Source organism: Homalodisca vitripennis, chromosome 4 (assembly GCF_021130785.1).
Source record: "Homalodisca vitripennis isolate AUS2020 chromosome 4, UT_GWSS_2.1, whole genome shotgun sequence".
Lineage (NCBI taxonomy): Eukaryota > Metazoa > Arthropoda > Insecta > Hemiptera > Cicadellidae > Homalodisca > Homalodisca vitripennis.
The window spans coordinates 135,118,515-135,141,003 of NC_060210.1; the positions used below are offsets into that span (position 1 = coordinate 135,118,515).

Consider the following 22,489-nt stretch of genomic DNA (forward strand, 5'->3'; position numbering starts at 1 on the left):
ACAACAGTTTAATAATGGAAATTATAAAGAACTACAAATAATATTAATAGTATTACTTATCTTCTACCATACTTTGACATTGAGAATAAAATTCCATAATAAACCTTGAGTTGGACTTATGTTGAATTAGCCTGCTGGTGAGGGTCGTTTCCTTTACGCCACATTTAGGCAATCCTAGCACTCGCCGCTCTAACCTCCACCAAACGCATAACCACAAGGTACGCATAACACCAGCTAAGAAGCCATTTGAGACTATCGTCACTGATGGAGGGAGTGATATAGTGCGAAAAATTGCCATCCCATAAAATTTGACCTGTGCTTGTGAGCACCACAGTATATAAGTTGTGCAGCAGTCATCTGAGGGTAGTTTAGCATCTCAACATTGTCAGCTATTGCGGTGGTTCATCTAAGATAGCGGCTGGGCGAGGACAGACTATTTCCGCTGGTCTATTGCGGCTGGCAATGGCTTCAAAATGTGTGGAAAGTCTGATGTTGCTCATTGAAGTAGCAAATGTTGTCACTTGTAGACCTCTTCAAATGTTGCGTACCAACCGGTGTTGACATGTAATCATTCTCAAATACTTGCTTTGATACGATTACAACTCTCCCTTATTGGCTCGGCTTCAAACAATTTGAGGATGCATACAATAGTGTAGAGCGGAGTATTGGAAGAGATAATGCAAACTTCATGTAAAATAAGATGAGATTTTTGTGTTATAACAGCCACAGAATTTCGAAGAGATTAAATCTCAGCAAGAAGATGATTTCTTTTTTAAAGAATGCAAAGATATTGTACCTTTTGTATCCTAAATGGGTGCTAAAAATTGAAGACATCACAGAATATATAATCTAAATATTAAAATATACATGTTTCCTGAATATTATTATTGAACTAAAAAGTAAGTGGCCAATTATTCTTGAGTTTGGGAGAGTTGAATATTATATTCTTTTACAGATATATACACTTAACGTAGTATTATTAACTGTTATTTATCTAGTTTTTCATCTCCAATGTTTGTTTTATAACTTGCTATTACACTGTCGTCTAGTACTCAGTGGTACTTGATTATACTAAATCTATGTTGATATTTCACGGATTCATAGTTATGAGGTTATATACAATAGCGAAATATGTGAAAATTATTACTAGTACAAATTTGATTGGAAATCTTACAATTTGATGTGTAGTTACACAAATTAGAGCCTATGTATAAATTTTAAATTCTAATATTGATAGAAGGCCGACGGTAAGTAACTAAACTTGCCAGTAGTTATATCTAAATTATATTAAACTATAATTGATATGGGGTATATAGACTAGGCCTATAATAACTATACATTTTTTATTGGTTACAGATTTGTTTAATGCTTGGTAAATATGTCTGTTATAATTGTATGAATAGGTTATTTTCAAGATATTAGAGCAAGACTCTAAAAACTGTTCTAGAATTTTTGTTATATTAGGTCTCCAAACTAGTCTAGCCTATATATTGCTAATATTTTGAATATATTTTTTGTCAGCTAAGCATACAAGATAATACATTGACTCTAGCCAATTGTTATACAGTGACAGTTATTGCCCTGTTACAATCAGGGCAGGGGTTATTCCATGTCAAATCAACCAATGAAAAAATATTTTTTGACCTTGACCTCTTAGATTTTGATAATTTTTTTGAATAGAATAGAAGCTGTACCTACCAACACTAGTTCAAATGCAAAATTTAACATTTTTCTGCTTTTTGGTTTTCGAGTGACTAAAAATCCATAAAAAGACAGTTTTTGGGCACGTCTTAATATTTTCTAAGTAGTTTAGCTTAAAGACTAGGCCTATTAACCCTTTGAGTGCCGCAGCGTTTTGCTATATGGTATGCATAAAATGCCGATTGAAAATGCCTGATTCTGGCAATTCAGGTTCTGATTGAAATGCTCTTTAATTAGATATATCACACACTATGTTTCATGCATTTTAAAATTGTTTTGTTTCCCAAAAACGGGTTAAAAAAAATCCCATAAACGCCTCCTTTGAAAAAAATATTTTGTTACTGGAGTACACAGTGGTTTTAGCACTAGTATTTTATTAATTAAAAAAAATAAGATTATAATTAATAAAATCTTATATATATATATATATTTGTTAATAAGATTTTATTAACCTAATTTGCAACTATAGATGAAGACCAATATTGATTAAGTATTGGGTGATATTGAGATTTACTCTCATGATGAATTTGAAATATCACTTAGGCAGTGGCAAGTCTCACAATTACTAATCAGTAAAGGATGAGAAATGTATAGTCTTATCTAGATCTTATCTTAAATAGAGATTTCATTTAAGATACTTGGAAAAAAGAGACAAGCATCTACAATATCAAATATACAATCTTTGCCATCTATGGATTCCCTTTTATCTCTGCACCCATCATCTGTTCTGCAAATATCACCAGATCTGTTGTATACACCAGTTCCTCAGCCATCACTAGTTTCAAATTTTCCACCTCTTTTAGTCACCCTGTGTTTGAAGCATATCTCCCCCCCCCCCCTTCGTAAAGAGAACTTATAGTTGGAAATCATGGGCCCTGATGTACTAAACGAAGATCAACACCCATTGAATGTTTTTCCTTCTTCATTATAAACTTTGAATAAAATCTGGTTGTTGGGTCTCTTTTCACAACTGCTCAGTTGGTTCAATGTGACTGATACAAAACATGAAAAACACTTAAAAGCATGGGACTTATATAGTGAAAAATCTCTGTTTACACTCAAATTGGCATCTGCCGTATTAATGGCAATTTGCTCACCCCGATACTGGCACTGCCATATATACAGTAGTAAGCAGGCATTTCAGAAATTGGATATTTTTTGCTTTTTTTGACGTTTTGGTTGAAACCCGGACTGTCTTTTATTAGTTAAGTTTGATGTCTGCATAATTTATTTATTTTTAGTTTGTTTAGTTTTAATTATTAGTAATATGGCTGATGAAAACGCATTTAATTTTAGGAAAAAATCAAGTAATCTGAGAGAACTATTACCTAAATTGGAACCAGCTTTCTTATCAGGCTTGTTCAAGGTTTAATTTTTGTTAATAGCAAAACCCAAATATATGAATATTATTTTTCTTTGTGTTTTCCTGAAAGCAATTAAATATAAAGTTGAAAAATCATATGTAAATTTCCATTGTTCTAAATAAATTGTACAAAAAGGCTAAAAATTTTGTTATTAGATTTGGCGCAAAAGTTCAAAAATTTCTAAAAAGAATCACAACTTTCCCAAACAAATTGACTACAACTATATATAATTTTAGTAACTATTAAACTGTGCTTCTTTTGTATATGTTTGGAATTTATAACACATTATGATAAAATAGTGTAAATTTAAATAAATTCAAAAACATTCTTATCAAGCACTTTCAAGGATTCTATTTTTTTATAATAAAAATAATTTATTATTCCTATTAATACGCTGAAATTAATTATATATAAGGAGTCATATAGAGGTTGAATTTCCATGTTGTAAAGCAATTTTATAAAAAGACTGAATATACAGGTGTGGTTTTTATGCAAAATTGCTAAAAATGGCATATATTTTCTGAGTAAAGGGCTAAAACTATATATTTTTGATAGTTATAAACTTGTGCTTCCTTTGTATATTTTGGAATTTGTATTTACCTTTAGACATATTTGATAAAATAGTGCAAACTGAAAAGATTTCTGAAAAATTCATATCAATTACTATCAAACACCAATATTTTTGAAAATAAGAAATTAATAATAAAAATAATTTATCATTATTCCTTGAAATATTCTGAAAACAATGGTGTATAATAAGTTGTATATTTGTCGAATTTTGAGAGGTATATAACAGTTTAATGAAAAGTTTACAAACATCGAAAAAAAGCGTGCTAGTACAGTAACAGACACCACCAGTTCGAGGGTTAAACAAGGTTGATTGTATTCTTTTATCAAGGTAAGATGAAAAATCTAAATTATTAATTTATCAGCTGCTTAGTTACAACGTCTTTTAATATTAACTATTGATGTTATAGGTATACAAAGAGTAAGTGATTGGCATGGTGAACCGCAGTGTTGAAAACAGCTTTAATAACAGAGAAAGTCTGAGATCTCCTTATCTACCAGCTCCTGTTACTCACAGGTAATTAGGCTGACTGTTGAAATACACTTGATAAGTTCAAATATGACTTTTATAGTAAAATTCAATAAAATATTTGTGTGTTAAGGTTTCCCTAAACTAACATGTGCACAAAAGTTTGCATTGTACTGCTAGCAAATATAGCTTATCAATTTAAAAAAATTAAAACTAAATCTCACCAATTTTTTCATAAATGCATTCAGAAGTAACATTGCATATTGTATTTCTTTTTATATTTTAATATGTTTAACCCAACTGTTTCCAGCCTTTTACAACGTACTAGTACAAATATAACCCTTTGAAGTTGATAAGGTGCATTTTATATAAAATATAATTGTTAAAAAAAATTTAGGATTGCCAACAATTTGTATGCAGTCTTACATGTTCTTCACACCTTGTTCCACAATTCCTTCTCTCATATCCCTTATGAATAATAATCACAATTATAATATTGTAAATTAAATGTTCAAAGCAAAATTGAAAGTAGTTGTTGAACAAACAAAAAGGTATTAGTTGGATTAACAAAATAATATTTAGGGTTCATCTACAGAAAAAACTAAATGTACCTATATTTAAAATCTTTGTATTTTAGTTTTTGGGTTTCAATATTTATTTTTCTGTGGGGTGTTCTGATCCCTTCTCAACATAATTTTAACTTGTTTTAAAAATCTATAATTTATAATGTTTATACATTTTTTGCATTGTAATTTATATTTGAAATCATCACGAGCCCTTAATGTGTAGATCTGGTGTTGTGTGTTTGGTATGAGGCTATTTAGCTAGACCGGATTTGGTGATCATAGTATACTTAGTTCAACTTAATGGAATGAAGATATGATAATAGAATTTAATTTTGGATATATATTATGAGGGTTATACAGAAAGTAGATTACGTTTTTATATAAACAAAGTAAAAAAAAATGGTCTTATATGCATTTGGAATTGAGACTAAAATACTATTTTAACATAGTCATCACACAAATTTAGACACTTATCATAGCGGTGAACTAGTTTTGAAATTTCAGCATTATAAAATTCTGCCGCCTGATACTTCAACCAGGTATTCGTACCCCCCCCCCCCCCCCCGCAGTTCCAATTAACAATTAGACAAACAAACAATTGTCCCATGACAAATTCATGTAACAAACTCCTTGAAATTTTAGAAAAACTAAGTGAGATTTCTGTTATTGTGATTTGGCGGTCTTTAATGTTTTCATCAACTTCATTGGACACATCATGCACATTTTTCGGCCATTTTAAAATCTAATGCACCACCGTCACACACCACCTTTGGTATAATCACATCGTTCCCATAAACAGAGAGTTAAGTGATAAATCTCAATTGATTTATTGTGCTTAGCCAACAAAAACCGTATTACCGACTGCACCTCATAACATGTGGGATTTCCAATTGCATCACATATTTTAAACTGCTATTGTAAAACAACAAGGAGTGACATTAATCTCTCACTAGCATGGTAGGATAGCCACTGAACGGAAAACCGCCCTGACATCAAAATGGCTGCAATAGTCCCACCCCTAGCAGCTACAGAGCAAAAGGTAATCTACTTTCTAGATAGCCCTTGTATATTAGAAATCTGGAAGAAAAATAAAAGTAAAGAATATTAAATTAGATTGTTTTTATTACATGTGCAATAATAAACATAGTAATATATGCTAGAATGTTGTTTATTTTAAAGTGAATAGAAAAATATTGTTGTGTGTCAGATGTTAAATGTCAAACTGTGTATTTTCAAGAAAAACAATGAAGGCCTAATCTGAATAATTATTCTAATGGTGTGTTATTAACCCTGGATTGGTAAAGCGTCTTCTTGATGGGGATGGAAAACACCAGTTTGTTTGAACTGCGGCACCAGGTAGTTTTTTACATCCCTAACAGTGCCATCTTAATTGACCCTGTTCTGAGTGTGTGAGTGGAGGGTATAGTCACTCCGATGAACCCTTACCGTTTACTTAAGTTTTACATTTATATTGCGGAGTTCTGTTGACAAATCCTTACTTGTTTTATTGAATGTTTTAGTGACAAACAGTACTTCATGTGTTTTAATTACGTTGTCACTGTAACAGTACGATGTAGTGTTCTTTTTAAATTAAATGTTACCAGTTGTGTCTTAGTGCTTTTTTTTATTTTGTAAAAAAAGGTGAATGACATTTTTTTACCCATTTTCCCATTTTTCGAGTTTTTCTCGAGCGATATGTGGAAAGCATCAAGAACAATTGTAGTCAATATATATATATATATATATATATATATATATATATATATATATATATATATATATTATGTATATGTATACATGTGCCAAATTTAGTGCCTTGATTTTGTAGCCAATTATAATAGAGTTTTTGATATTATTTTATGTTCTCTTTTAGGGTTTTACGTAATCATTACTATGTTTGCACATTCTAAAAACAGATTTTCCATTAAATATAATAAATAAATAGTCTCCCAGGTAAAGCCTTTAACCAGTAACATAAACCTGTTATAGCACCTTACCAATTTAGGGTTATCACTTATTGAATATGATTATTTGTAAACAACGTATTACGTACGTATAATGTGTATTATTGTAAATTTCAGTATAAGAATGTGGTTAAAATGTAGTGTGTAAACAAATTTTAAATAGATACAGTTAACAGTTATGTTAAATTTAATTTTACTAACAATCTATTTATTCATAAGACAACTGTAGACTAATTTAAATTAATAAAGAAATAACAAAAAATCAATAAATCCATATTATTAACAATATTATAGTAGGGTTTGAAATGTATTTGTTTTGTTTAACTGCACTAACTAGGCCCATTGTTTCAGAAGAGATTGCATGTCAGCGGCAGTGAAGCGTTACAGATATCTTCGCAGACTCTTCAAGTTCCAGCAAATGGACTTTGAGTTTGCATTTTGGCAAATGACATATTTATTTATTGCACCACAAAAAGTCTACAGAAATTTCAATTATAGAAAAGGTAAAATGTTTGAAAGGTTTTTAACATTTTCTACCCATTATCCCCATTCATTCTTGATTATGAGATGATTAAGTATTTCACCAATTTCAAAAATGTCTGAACTATTAATTATTAATGTTTATATATATATATATATATATATAAACCAAAATTAAAAGAGAGCTTTACGTTATACTGACATACTAATGATTGTGACTGTAGTCTGTTGTTTGTATTAGAGAACATAAAAATTACCTCCACAGTCCATACAGGTTTTAATGAATCAGATTTAAAGTACAAAAGGTCAATGCTGTCTTTGTAGTGGTGCTTTTATAGATAATACACAGCGTATTCAGAAAGTATCATTTTGAAAAAGAACTTTCACAAAAATGTTTTCAAGCCGATTATATTTTTACATGAAAGAGCTTAAACTATTTTTGTACTTAGTTTCCACCAATATTCAAGCATATTTAATGGGTGACTAGCCTTTCTAGACCTGTCTCACAGAAACTTCCCACTAATAATGATAGCCACGTCTCCAGAGCATTTTCCACCTCTTTGTCAGTTTTAGAATGCTTACCACACAGCCGATGCATCATGTGCAGGGACAAGTATAGTCGTATGGCCTATGCAGTGGTTGATTAAACTGCACCAAAGAGACTGTTGGATAACTGTTTAAGTATCACCAACAGTTTTACAATGCTTACCACACAGCCGATGCATCATGTGCAGGGACAAGTATAGTCGTATGGCCTATGCAGTGGTTGATTAAAACTGCACCAAAGAGACTGTTGGATAACTGTTTAAGTATCACCAACAGTTTTTACAATGCTTACCACACAGCCGATGCATCATGTGCAGGGACAAGTTTAGTCGTATGGCCTATGCAGTGGTTGATTAAACTGCACCAAAGAGACTGTTGGATAACTGTTTGAGTATCACCAGCAGTATGGAGCCGAAAATTGTCATGGAGCAACCCAATTTCTTTACTGAGCATTCCTCTCAGTTTGATTTAAAATACATGCCGTAGTTTCCTTAAAGAAATTTGCAAAGATTCATCAAAAGCAAGTATGTGTTTTCATGGAATGTTTTTCATCATAATTCCTTCCTGATCATTATTGACAACAGAATTCCGACCACTCGGAGCGGCATTGTTTGACCTTTATAAAACATCCTAACCCCTTATTTTCACCATTCCATCACTCATCCCATCTTCACCTTAAACATCTTTAACCCATTGGCCTGCTAGGTTATACAGCCTCTGCACAGCACTGTAAATCCGATAAATTTAGTGAAAATGGTAACTTATTCTTGAAATTCTGTTAATTTTTTTTCTTGTGCTTTTCAGATTTTAACGAAATTTTGGAATTATAATATGTTTATTGTAAGCTAAATATTTTATTAGGAAAATCATATAAAACAAAATGATAATGTTCATTTTGTTAATTTACATACATTTTTTTGTTAATGCCAAATCATACATACATGTACATTTATATTTTACCTACAGTTATTTTTTATTATTATATTTAACGCATAAACAGAATTGTAATTAAAAATAGTAAGTTAATATTAATTTTCACAATTTATGCTAATTATAAAATATGTTTATACAATCATTATTTTTAATAAAATTTGTTTACTTTAATATTTATAAGTATAAATTCAAAGTTAACTCATAAGTGTCATGTTAATGTTAATTTTGTTACTTTAAAAATAAACATTTATTTTTTTATACTTAAAATTACATTTATTTGACAATATTTTAACCATAAACATAAAGTTGACTTACAAATAGCAAGTTGATGTTAATTTTATGTTCAATAAAAATTCAAGTTCGCCATCACTAAATTGTAAATCACCATCATGCTTGAGCTCTTCCTTGACAGAACCCACTTCATAATAAACACTGTTATCATATCATATACACATATACATCATTATCAATATATCTTATCAATTTCACTACAATGTAAATCTTTACTTCACATCATTTTATGCAATTACACAGTTTGTTTACTTGAGGCAGTTGTCACTGAGTCGGTCATTATTTTCCCCTTCCTCAATAATTGCAGCAGTGTTGTCAGTCTGAAAAGTATAATTATTTCATTCCCATTATTCCATAAAATGCAGAAACAAAATTAAGACTCATTAGTGCTGATATGTTATTAAACAAAATGCAAACTGCTTGGTGACAAGGTGGTCTCTTCAAAGTATTTCATGGTGCAAAGCGCTAAGTCTCATTAAAGTAGGCCATTGGGTCAAGTTGATGATAATTTAATTTCAGCCTGTTTCATATTCCTTGCTGTCAAAAGTGGAATTAGGGCATGAATCACACAGTCGTCAGAATTAGTAATTAAGTCTTGTCAACATTTTAAATGTGCACAACAAGCTGTAAACATAACGTAGAGCAACCAAAATGGTGTCTGTTAAGAGTAGCTGATCAAAGTACTCTTAGCTTGCATGCATGGACTCCAACTGCAATGCTGTGGTGATGATAAATCAAACAGTACTTTCTTTCTGAATAGAATATGTTGCAAATAAGTGACATTATCAGGTGAGAAATATCTGACATTGCCACTCGAAGAGTTATTGGTTTCAAAGATCTTGCTCCTAATAACTTCCCTGAGTTATATTTGTAATTCCCAGAAGTTCTACTTTCACTCAGTCTTAAACATGGTTATATAACCAACAGGTAATTGGCTGAGTGGTAGTGAAAACTATCACTCAAGGAGCTGGAAACATTTAATTTCTGTCTGTCCGCACGATATCTCAAAAACGAACTGACTTACAGACTTGAAATTGTGCATAGACCTTCATTTCTTCATAGACAACACTGAGTTTGATGATGGTGCAAATCACTCCATGTGATTTGGATGAACATTATGCGCTAACCATATGGGCAATGAGGAAATATCAGTATAAATAAATATGTAAACAAATTCAGTACACTCATAAAAGATTTTATCATTTGTAATATTAACATGTAGTCTAACTATCCCAACACATACTACGAGTATATCATGTTATGGTGACTTTATGTCTACAATTTTATTATTTAAACACTGATATGATACACAACTTAATAAAAAAAATGTGGCAAGATGAAATGAAATGTATCATGTGGCAAGATATTTCAAGAAATATTTCATCTGTAGACTTAACATTTTTCATGAAACTACATTTGTACATAGACATTAATGAGTTATATTATGGTGCATGTCTAATTATGGAATTTGTCTGAGAATCATTGAAGCCATTAGAAAAATCATTCAGTAGACACTGTTTCTTTTCTGTTTGCCAAGGGTGTAAAAATTTCTTTTCCTTATGATTGTTTATCTTCCATGGAATGAGCAATAAACATAAAAGTTTGCATTGAACTTCAGTGAAACCTATTACACGACACAAGCTCTGGTGTATTCCTACCTTGTATAGTATTGAGTGTATTTATATTTTAACTCTTTGAACCCCAGAGTTAAAAATATAATTTACCTAGGAATTAGCCTAGGTAATTTTAATCCAAAACCGTTAAATGTTTACATTTTGGAAACCACATATTAAACTTTCGATGTGGTTTGGAGACATCCCGTTTAAAGTGGATATTTATAATTGATTGTGTATACACTGGACACTAAATTCACAAAATATATTATTAATTATATCTCTAAAGAAATCACAATTTATTAATTTAAGATTTTTTATTATTAATACTTAATTTTTTTTACAGAAACAAAGTCCCAGTTTGCTCGAGATGATCCAGCGTTTCTAGTCTTGCTCAGTTTTTGGCTGTGCTGTAAGTTTTAGTTAATTAATAATGTAAATATATTTATTATACAATTCAAATAGCTAACATGTTTTACATAAATAACAATATTCATTATTTATATTGTATATAGATTTTCATAATTTATATACAGTATAAACTAGCTGTTTCCCGCGGCTTCGCACGCGTCTCTTAAGCTTTGCCCGTATATTTCTTTGCCTTCAAATAGTGTTTGGATATTTTAATATACGTAACTACTGTGTTGTAATTGCAGTTTATAATGTGCAGGCGCTTTGATAACTTTTATATCTTGCAGTACAGCCTGGTGGTTAGTTACATCAATGGGCATTGCGTATAAACCTTCTACATAGAAAAATACAAATTTTCATAGTGATCGGTCCAATAGTTTCTGAGTCTATAAAGGACAAACACACAAACATTCATTTTTTATATATTATGATTGCAGAAACAGTTTAAACAAAATTTGTCGTTTCTCTTAAGCTTACTCTATGCTTTAAAACTATAAGTGTAAAGAAATTTATATATAAATATATTTTTTGTCGCATTATATATGTTTACAAAGAACAGCTGATTAAAAATTTGAAAAGACTCTTTCACTTAATAACATATGTTTGCTGCAATGCATTTCTTACGGGTATTTCTGTAACCAGTGGGGCGGAATCCTGAATCGGGAAAGGGATAAAAAGTATCCTATAACCTTCTACAGATCAAGACGAACAAATTTAAAAAAAAATTAGGCGAATCCGTCCAGCCGTTTGTGAGTGATGCTGTTACACACGAACAGTTTCATTTTTATATATATAGATATATTAATGTACATTAATGTATTTCATCATTATCTGTACTGTCATTAGTCCTGTTGAAGGTTAATGTTGTATATATATTGTAAACTGAAGTGGTTGGTAAATTAATGGATCTTGTACTAGTTGCCAGTGTTGGCTGTAAATGCCAGCAGTGATTTACTGAAATGGAGAGTGTTTGCATGCACAACTATTTATGGCCAATATCTCCGTATCACCTGAAAAAACTTTATAGACAAATGCTGAGTAAAACACATGTTTCACCTTAGTCTTTCAGTATTCTTCACTATCTGTCATTTCAGAACCTACACTGTTAGTATTGCAGTCAATGTTTTGAAATAATTACAGTTTACTGGTTGATCACTTAGAATCCAACTATACCACGTATGTGTTTATGAAAAATTGAAATGGAAAACTAGGAGGTGTTTTAAAGGGAATGGCATACAGTTCAAATTATGAAACTAAACAAAGTATAATCTTAGCATGTATATTCCAGAAAAACATATTTATTAACAATTCCTTGAACCCTTTGAGAGTCCTAGCTATTTTATTATGTTACCCCTCTTAACCCCTTAATCGCCAGCCTGATATTTGTACATATATTTGCAAGCTTTTTGGAAAAGAATTGTTTGGTCAAAAACCACTTAAAAGATTTTCATAATTTTTGTTTTGTGTTTTTTTTTTTCAATACAATATTATAATAGTATAATACATGTTTTCTGATAAAAATAAAATTCAATATATTTTTAATATGTGTTAGTACAAAATTTCAAAAACTGTTGGGTTTAAATTAAAATTTTACAAAATATTTTTAGATTTTTTTAACTGTGCCACATGAAAGGCCATTATATTATAAACAAAATTCATGCATAATATTAGGTTTTTATTTTCAAATAATAAAAACATGAAGAAAAATTATAAAAAACACTACCCCTTGATCACCAGCACCACATGGCCTACTACTACTGACACATATCGAGCTAATACTCTCATCTAAAGCCTGTAAAAGATGGTTCATGCATTGTCCGCAAAGTTTTCTTCACTCATTGTTATTTATGCACTTGGCAGCAATACTGGAAACAACAAAATATGCAATAGCTCATTATTATGGAAACATCCAAATATCAATATTACACTGAATAAATTAAATTGTGCACTGCTTTATGATTTGTTTTTACATCAAAACATAATTACGGAAAGAAGTAAACAGTGCAACTAGCCAAACGCAGAATTCGCATTTGAATTCATCGGCTGACAGACCATAACAACATTATAGTTCATTATCATTCCAAAAACTTTCGAGGAAGAAACAAACAAGCATGAATCAATACATTGTAACATATCTAATGCAGCTAAATAGTTACTTGCATATTTCAACTATGTACTACCATATTAAGTATTAGCTAAATACAGATCGTCGCACCAATCAATGCCAGCAATTTAGAAGGTTTTTACCTCATGTGATACGCCGATGCCGCAGGACGCAAAGGTTTAAATCAGTATACAACACACATGTGTGATGTAAGATGTAAGAAAAACAAAGCATAGCAGGCTATAAACAGAAAATTAACTTATTTTACATTATCTTTAAATCAAAAGGTTTTTATTGTTTTGTTTCAGTTGCATCCATAGCATTCACTTTCATACTAAATTTGAGTATATGGGCGTTCTTCAAATTTTTAGTGTATCTAATCTTTGTCGACTGCATTGGATTTGGCATCATTGTTGCTACCATATTATGGTAAGTGTAACTTTTCATATTAATATGTATTCTTTAATTGACAATATTATAATTATTTTTACCAGTGATGTTTTTAGCTGATATGTTATGTTTACCTTATTTATATAAGTAAACTGTTTTAATGAAATTTTACCACTCCGCAACTTCAAAACTTCTCAAGCTAGATTTCCTCACTTCTTTAAATACTGTTGGTCAGAGTTTCATTTCAAACTTCTTCTTGTTGACAACTTGTCATTTTATAAGACAATTCATTCTTATGAACTTCTAGCATACCATTATTATCATTACCATCTTCATTTGTTGGAGAGCGGCCGTTTGCCAGAGAGAGCTGCAAATAGAATGTATAAACATTAAAAGAAAATACGTGCACATATATAGGACTGTTCTTATTACAATACCGGTACACAAAAACTATGCCAGTGGTCAGTACAAACCATTGTCTATCTCAGTCAAGGAGTCAAGTGTCCTAGCTGTAAGTTTACCCTCATTCTTTTACCCATTTTAGTCCAAGTGGTGAATTTCAGGGGGGACATGGTTGAACATTCTTATGCCTGTGACAGGAAAGTTCTTCATCGTCAAATAAATTTTACACTGGAGAATGTTGACATCACCCACATGACAATTTGTGGATTTCATCCCTTGTAAGAAGACTGGCAAGGTTTTCCCTGATGTAGATAATGGAGTTAAATACTTACTGGGTAACGAGACTTATGATCCTTAAGCTAGCAAAAATTGATCTGCAAAGTTCTATATACGCCACTGGTTTGATGATCTAGACTTTTGTATTTAAGCCTCAGCACCCTCTCCACCTCAGCAGAAAGGTCCCAATATCAGACCACACATGATGAGATTGTGAAAGAGTGTAATAAACAGTCAACAAATATATGTCATCCAGCAGTCTTCTGAACAAGAACAATACTATTGCTAGCTTCAAGTATAATATGTCAATTTAACAATTCTAGATTGTCATAGAATCCATCCAAATTCAAAACAGCTTTAACTCTTTTAGTGCTAAGGGATCTGGCGCATTGCCATACCCAAGAGTGCTAAGCATTTTAGTGCATAAATGCAGACTTTTAGTAAATTCCTTATTTGAGGTCATATCTTGTTACTTTTTTTTGTATTGAAGATAAATAACCAATAAACAGAAATAAATACAAAAAATACATTTTTACATATTTGGATTGTTATAAAAAAATGTTTGTAACATAAATTTTTGTATAATTTTTTTCACTTTAGCATACAATTTTAGTATGTAAACAATTTTATATTATTTTTCTGATGCTACCATTGTAAAGAGCAACTAAAACCAAACAAATTCCATATATTTTATTTTATTTTTACACAACAAATAAGAAGTGTGGATGAAAAATAAAATATGTCTTTGTCTTTGTCAGAATCGTCAATTTCACTTGAATACGATTTGTTAATATCATCATCAGATGTTGGGATTTCGTCACTTTCCACATCATTCTGCTCATAAAAACCAAATGGTTCACTTATAAATGAAGAATCACTGATAATTCTGCTGCTTTCATTGTCCAGAACATCTTCAACAACATTCCGTAATAACTCATCATCACCTGCAATGTTCTTATTAGACATAGTTTGTAACTTATAAACTATAATAAACACATAAAAATATAAAAAAATATAATACACACGGAAAACACAAATGAAAAATGAAGTAATGCAATGATTTGGAATACTAATGAAGTAGTATTTCACAATATTATAACACAATTTAATGGATAAAATAAGATAAAACAGAGTAAACAAAGCACAGCGTCAGTTCACTCGCAACGTATCTGAACTTACCTTCTTTTTATTTCATGTCAAAGACGTATAAATAGCTAGTCATCAGCAATAAAATATACAAACATCGTTACTCTATGGCTTTTGGATGAACTGTCATCGTTTGCAGCCAGTAAATTGCATAAATTGAACCAATATACGAGGGCAAATAAAATATAAACGGTAATTTTCAAAATTATATTTATTGAATAATATTATACAGAAACTATACCTTCAACATTTTTCAATGTAGTCTCCTGCATTATCTACACACTTCTGCCACCGATTTGGAAGCTTGAATATTCCCTATTCATAAAAAGATTGAGGGCGAGTTGTTAACCAATCGCGCACGTGCTTTTCGACGTCTTCATTGTTTTCAAATCGTTTTCTTCCAAGTGGTTATTTCAGGGGCGCAAACAAAAAATAGTCACAAGGGGACAGGTCTGGACTGTCAATGAGTAGAACTCCCCTTGAGTCAACAAAAATTGTTGCAAGAACTTTTCCGGCTGAGAGACGAGTTTTGGCTTTCACTGGGCAGCCTTCATCCTTCCTTCGCCACTCCTTACTTGTCATTTTCGATTCGGGAGTGTAATGGTGGACATGTGACGATGCGCCTCAAAAAATCTTCACCTTCTTCTTGAAATCGTTGCAGAAGTTTCCCAGCAATCTCCGACCTGTTTTTGATTTCCAGTCAACAACCTCGGAACCCAGCGAGCACTAATTTTTCTGAAGCCAAGGTGGTCTGTGATTGCAGACTGAACACTCCCGTAGCTGATACCAATTTCTGATGAGATTTCTTGAAAAGTTAACCGGCGATCACCTTCAATAAGCTGTTGAACCGCACTAATGTTGTCATCTGTAAGACTTTGGGCGTCGACCGTGACTTTCGTTTTCAACACGTTCTCGGCCATCCCTTAATTCCCTGGCCCACGTATACACTCGATTTTGAGACAGAGTAGTGTCCCCAAACTGTGCCTGCAAACGAGTAAATATTTCTGAAGGTTTAACACCTTCATTTGTTAAAAATTTTATGACGATGCGTTGCGCAACAGATGGATGTACCTCTCGCTCGGTCATGGCTGTACTGAAGGCAGAACACAACGCTAGTGTGAAGCAAGCAGTTCCCCCCACTCCTATTAAGCAAAACGACAATCGCCCACAGCCGCATCATGTGTCCGAACGTCAAAATTACCGTTTATATTTGATTTGCCCTCGTATATATAAAAATACGTCTATGACGTAGACACTAGCACTTTTAGACATAAACACAGCGTCTACAACGTAGACGCTGTAGCACTGAAAGGGTTAACTCGCCAGTATTAACCAGTCTACTAAAATAACATAGCAGATGTTGGTTTTTCTCCATATTGGGCATGAGACAGTTCTCCGCATTGCCAAATAACAGAACCAACTTTGAAAAGTACAGCCTCTCATTCTCGTAATCTTTTTGATATAATTCACTCTGAATCATTTGTAAATAACGTGCAGTAGTCATCCAGGGTGCCCAACAAAAAGAGCAAAAAGCCCAATACAGATCCCTAAAGTACATTATGAAGATGGGATGAGTATGAGATGAAGCTCCTCTTATGGTTACAAATATGTATCTTCCGGAGATGTAATGACAGATAATCTAGATTGGAACCACATAATCTTACTTACTAGTATTGGGCTCTGGTGGTCATGTTTGATGAAGAAATAGGGGTTTTTTTTATACAAAATATAGAAATATCTTTAGATCTTTAGATCTTTTGATGTCAACAAAATATATAATTCAGAAAACAAATTTTAAATTATCATTGATCAATTTACAGGTATATTAGCAACCATTACTTTCTGAAGCCAGCGTATCAAGGGCAAGATGTAGAGTGGGGTTACGCTTTTGATGTCCATCTCAATGCTTTCTTCCCATCCCTCATCATATTACATGTTTTTCAAATGTTCTTCTATCATGGTGAGTAAATGCAGCCTTAATTAATAATGTAATTTAATGCACATTGATTGATTATATACCTCTCTTAATCGGCCTACAATATACATCTTAAATTGTATATTTATTAAGCTATTAATTTACTATATTTTTGGCTTGGAAGTGCATTTAAGTGTGTTAGTTGTGTATTTGGGTGTTATACTACTAATAACAGAAATATAACTTTTTTGTATTATTAGTTACTAGTAGTTGAAAAATATTTTCTAAATACAGAGATTTAAACATGTTAAGTTTTTTTAGAGAAATAACTGTATCCATCTTTCCATTATAATGAACTTTATGTTTATGAGAATTAGATGATGGAATATAATGCTCTGATTTTGTGTACTAGACTAAGCAATTTAATGCTGGAAGATGTCACCAATCATTGCTAACCTTTCATGACAAGCAAATGGGGTGTAATAAAAGAGACATATTTCTTAAACCTTACACTTTGCCATGCCTCTGAAGGCATTAGCATAATTAATAATATACTGTTATAATGAAAACTATTGATTTAATATAAAGAAAATGTAATTGCTTTTTTTTAATTGCCACAATCTTTTAGAATATGTAAAAAGGTGGTGAGGAATAACAATACATTGTTATTGCACAGCCCTTATCAGTATAAATATGAAAAACAATATATTGTTACATAACGCTCATAAGCTATTTTTGTGTAACAATTGTTAGCTGAAGATAATTCACAGCAAGGCTGAAATATTCCAATATTTGTATTGTGGTAGCATGTTTTTGACGTGATTTTAATAGGAAAACCTTGATGATAGCTTATTTGCTGTCATTACCTAAGTGTGGTAAATATTTTATCATTGTATCTAGTAGGCTAGTGGGGAGAGAAAACATTTACTTATTTTTTGCATAATAAAAAAATTCAGTTGTTTTAGTACAGTAATGAGTAAGCTATTCTTTGTTAAGAACTGCACCAAAATCGCAGTAATTCAAGTGTCTGTGATCTGAGGTTCTTGTAATTTGAGTGTTTTTTTTCCTGTACAATATCTAAATCATAAAGTTTGAGAACGCTGATTTTTATTGGGAAGGTCTGATTATTTTCATCACAACATTTAATAAATTCAACAATATTATTACGAACCGAATATGATTTATTAGATCTTGTCAAATGAAGGGAGGTGCATGATTTCTTCTTAATTCAGAGATGCTTGTCCCAGAAAAGCTTGATGTAAAATTAATACAAAATGAATGTTTTGTTTCAGTGCTCATCAGCCAAGATTGGTTCTTCTCACGACTGTTTGGCAACTTGTTGTGGGTAGTTGCCATCGGTTACTATGTGTATATTACATTTCTTGGCTATACATGTGAGTATAGATTTATCTTCACTTAACTGAATTGTCTGGCCTATTTATTTTTGATTTTATAAAAACATTAATGGAGCTGATGGTTATTTTTTTTGTACTAACATATTGAAATGTTTCTCAACTAAAAATATGATGGTTCAGAAATAGCAGATCGGAATTTTAAAGCTTTGATATGTGAAGTAGCCTACCATATTCCTAATAAGGCCTACTAGGGCCAGGCTCTAGGCAGCTACTTTGGATTCATTTACCGGTATATGATTCTTTCCAAAAATTGGAGCATCCTACAATGTACATATATCTCATTACCTGTAATAATTTTGGAAATGATCTGATGTCCTTTAGCATTGAGTTTATGGAGAATTTGCAGGCTGATTATTACACTCTTAGCTTGTAATTGGTCTCTCATATTTGAGACATCCAATGAGAAGCGAGTTTCCAGAATATTGAAAATCAGGCTAGATTGTTTACACTGATGCAGATAATTTTTGCCCTTTTAAATTGTGTGAATCACATTTTCACCAATTTTGAGTAATGCCGGTATGCGGCTTGCCTGAACATTTACCATCATATAACTATTAATAATGAGCAGGTACAATGAATAACGGCTCATTGTGAGATCATATATCTATTGTAGTGGTGTGTAAGATAGTAAATGACTGCTAGTTCGTCTTCTCAAAGCCTGTAAAGTCTACTCACGTGCACTCTAATAAATAGTCTATGGTTACATCTAAAGATATTTCTATAATAATTTCATTCATGTCCTATATGTCCATTTTAGTACTTGTTGGTATGTAGTTGTATACATCTTTGTATATTACTTTATGTATAATTTTTATTTATTTAACTAGTGTACAATTTTTTTGAATTATTTTACTAAACTATTTGTGTAATGATTTTATATTCATGTGATTTATAGTTTTTTTTTTCTAAAAATTCTGCATTTTACACTTTAAACATAACATTTTTGTTGCAAAATTTCTTAATATTCGATTACATTATTTAAATCTAGTCCAACATAAGAAGCTTTTTACAAATCTAGCTTTATGGATTATTGATGTTTTTGTTTTCAAGAATCGGTGTTTGGTGGAGAATTCATCATCCATTTTTGGTCTGGTTTTACCCCTAAAAATTAGTAAAAACCAAAATAGACATTTTAGTTTTTATCCATCACATGGAGCCCAAGTTACACAAGTGTACCAAATTTCAAGTCCAGAACATCTAGAAGTAACCATCTTTTTATGTTAGTTAAAGTAAGGTGACTGTGTTGTGTCCAGGTTTGCCAATCCTACAGAGGACGCAGGTACTGCTCTACCCCATGGTGCCTGTACTGCTAATCTTCATAGTCTCTCTGGCCACTGGCTGGAATGTTACTCAGAAAGTCATGGACTTTTACCATTACAGAGTGGTGTAGGTAGTGTGTCAATAACCACAAACTGAATATTGTACATATTGTTTTGTGTCCAGGTTTGCCAATCCTACAGAGGACGCAGGTACTGCTATACCCCATGGTGCCTGTACTGCTAATCTTCATAGTCTCTCTGGCCACTGGCTGGAATGTTACTCAGAAAGTCATGGACTTTTACCATTACAGAGTGGTGTAGGTAGTGTGTCAATAACCACAAACTGAATATTGTACATATTGTTTTGTGTCCAGGTTTGCCAATCCTACAGAGGACGCAGGTACTGCTATATCCCATGGTGCCTGTACTGCTAATCTTCATAGTCTCTTCTCTGGCCACTGGCTGGAATGTTACTCAGACAGTCATGGACTTTTACCATTACAGAGTGGTGTAGGTAGTGTGTCAATAACCACAAACTGAATATTGTACATATTGTTTTGTGTCCAGGTTTGCCAATCCTACAGAGGACGCAGGTACTGCTATATCCCATGGTGCCTGTACTGCTAATCTTCATAGTCTCTCTGGCCACTGGCTGGAATGTTACTCAGACAGTCATGGACTTTTACCATTACAGAGTGGTGTAGGTAGTGTGTCAATAACCACAAACTGAATATTGTACATATTGTTTTCTTTATACATAGAATATTTATGCGACTACTATACATTGTTTATTTGTAAATAATATCTTTTAATAAAATTATGAATTTGTACAGAATATGTTAATTTCCATACCATTTATAGTTATTGTAAGTAACCATTTAGACATTTAACAACATATTATCTTTTTTGGACACTTCTTGAACTAGGCTGAAAATAAATGCAATCTTCTTGATAGCATATTAGTTGTATCATATCTAGAAAATAAACTATATACAGGATAGGTCTATTTATACACATATAAATCACAAAATTGTCAAGGGTAAAAAATTGCTAATTTAGTTAAGGTTGGTCATCTTCAATTACAAAAGGACGAAAATGTATTCAAAACGCTCATTATAATTTTCATAAACAATTTATAAAGGCAGATGATTTAAACAATTACTCTAATAACACATAATGACAAAATTTACATTTTAATCTGTGCAATGGTTAATGTTTAAAACTATTCCACCATTTTCATCACTTATTTTTTTTCTTGTCACATCTACAAGATCTCTGCTTTGAAACTACAATATGTATACTGTTACATAATGGTTTCCTTCTCAGAAAATGTAAATTTCTAGTATGTTAAGTAAATAAGTTATTAAAATATGCTTTATGTAAGATGAATAATTTTGAATACAAATTCAAAGTTCACGCATTACTTTTGTGTAGTCAAAAATAATTTTAAGGAAAACCAAAATAAATCAAATTTGTCTATTGTAATTAAAATATATATATTATTTATTACAATATATATATATATATATATATATATATAAAAAGATTTATTTTTTCAAACAAAAAATTGTTGAGATAAAGTATTTATATTTGGGGGCCAGCAAAATTATCCTAATTTTTTTATTAGTTTTATATAGGAAAGTAAACTTACCTATGGAGGATACCGCTTTCTTGGAAATAATGAATCCATTTCTACTTGAGTGCACTACAACGTTTTAGATAAATTGAATCAACTCTTCCCACCATCGTTACTTATTTTTAGTCATAGAATTATGGAAGATACCTCACTTTAAAGATAATTAATATGCATCATTTTTTTAGATATTTTTATAGGTTATTCAGGAAAACATCTCAACTTTTGTTGTATATCTTCGTTTAACACGTTAACTGCGGCAGACACCTAACAGCGCAGAGAGAGGAATAAGAGTATCTTAGTATAGAACTGCACTAAAGATGTTAAATATTCAAAAAGCATACAAATTCCAAAAAACAAATGAATTTAGATGCGTATGAATTAAATCTTTAAAATTGTCATCTTCCATAATGCTATAATCAAAAATAAGGACCTAAAACTGAATGATACTGTATTAATTATGATAATACTGAATGATAATGATACATTAATCTTATGGGCAAATAAACACTCAAGGATATATTACTACAGCTGACTCATAAGAAAATTGTTTGCATCTTTCGCCGTTTGCCTAAAACATGTAAGTATTATGAGGAAGTTTATTGGTTTTTCAATGCTGGTAAAGAGAAATAATATTTTTTTCAATGTTTATATGTTAATGTACCCCCAAGAGGTAAACAGCTTTGCGATTTATTATACCTTGATGTCATCCACCCCATGGGTACGTCATGTATGCACAAATAAAGCTCTTGAATTATTATTTACTTTTATTTTATGAATACAAAATTAATATTTTCTTGTATATAAATACTGTTCACACTAATTTAAACCATTGTAATGAAACAAAATAACAACAAACTTTTTTGTATGATATTCCTTTTTGGTACCTCAAAAATTCAATCATCGTGCATTTAATGGAGTACACAATCTTTTCTAAGGCATTGGTATAAATGCAAACTAATATTTCACAAATCAAAAACATCAGCATACTTATAAAACCACTCATAAGTCAATGCCTTATACATGTACTCCTCCATCTGGAGC

At 31.4% G+C, this 22,489-nt stretch overlaps 1 protein-coding gene across 8 annotated transcripts; it reads left to right on the forward strand.

Moving 5' to 3' along the window:
• Positions 1-1,047: 1,047 nt before the first annotated feature.
• LOC124360231 (protein unc-50 homolog) lies at positions 1,048-20,647 on the forward strand. 8 transcript variants are annotated; one of them, XM_046813658.1, is made up of 9 exons: positions 1,048-1,247; positions 4,043-4,149; positions 6,986-7,134; positions 10,841-10,906; positions 13,318-13,438; positions 17,044-17,183; positions 18,431-18,532; positions 20,187-20,236; positions 20,406-20,647. In XM_046813658.1, exons 2-9 carry the CDS (start codon positions 4,067-4,069, stop codon positions 20,514-20,516), a joined length of 822 nt encoding a protein of 273 aa, XP_046669614.1. In that variant the 5' UTR covers positions 1,048-1,247; positions 4,043-4,066; the 3' UTR covers positions 20,517-20,647. The 8 variants fall into 8 exon arrangements, with proteins under 8 accessions (XP_046669614.1, XP_046669618.1, XP_046669615.1 ...); XM_046813659.1 differs by having other exon boundaries at positions 1,049-1,247; positions 6,983-7,134; positions 20,187-20,361; positions 20,552-20,647; XM_046813656.1 differs by having other exon boundaries at positions 1,049-1,247; positions 6,983-7,134.
• Positions 20,648-22,489: the final 1,842 nt, after the last annotated feature.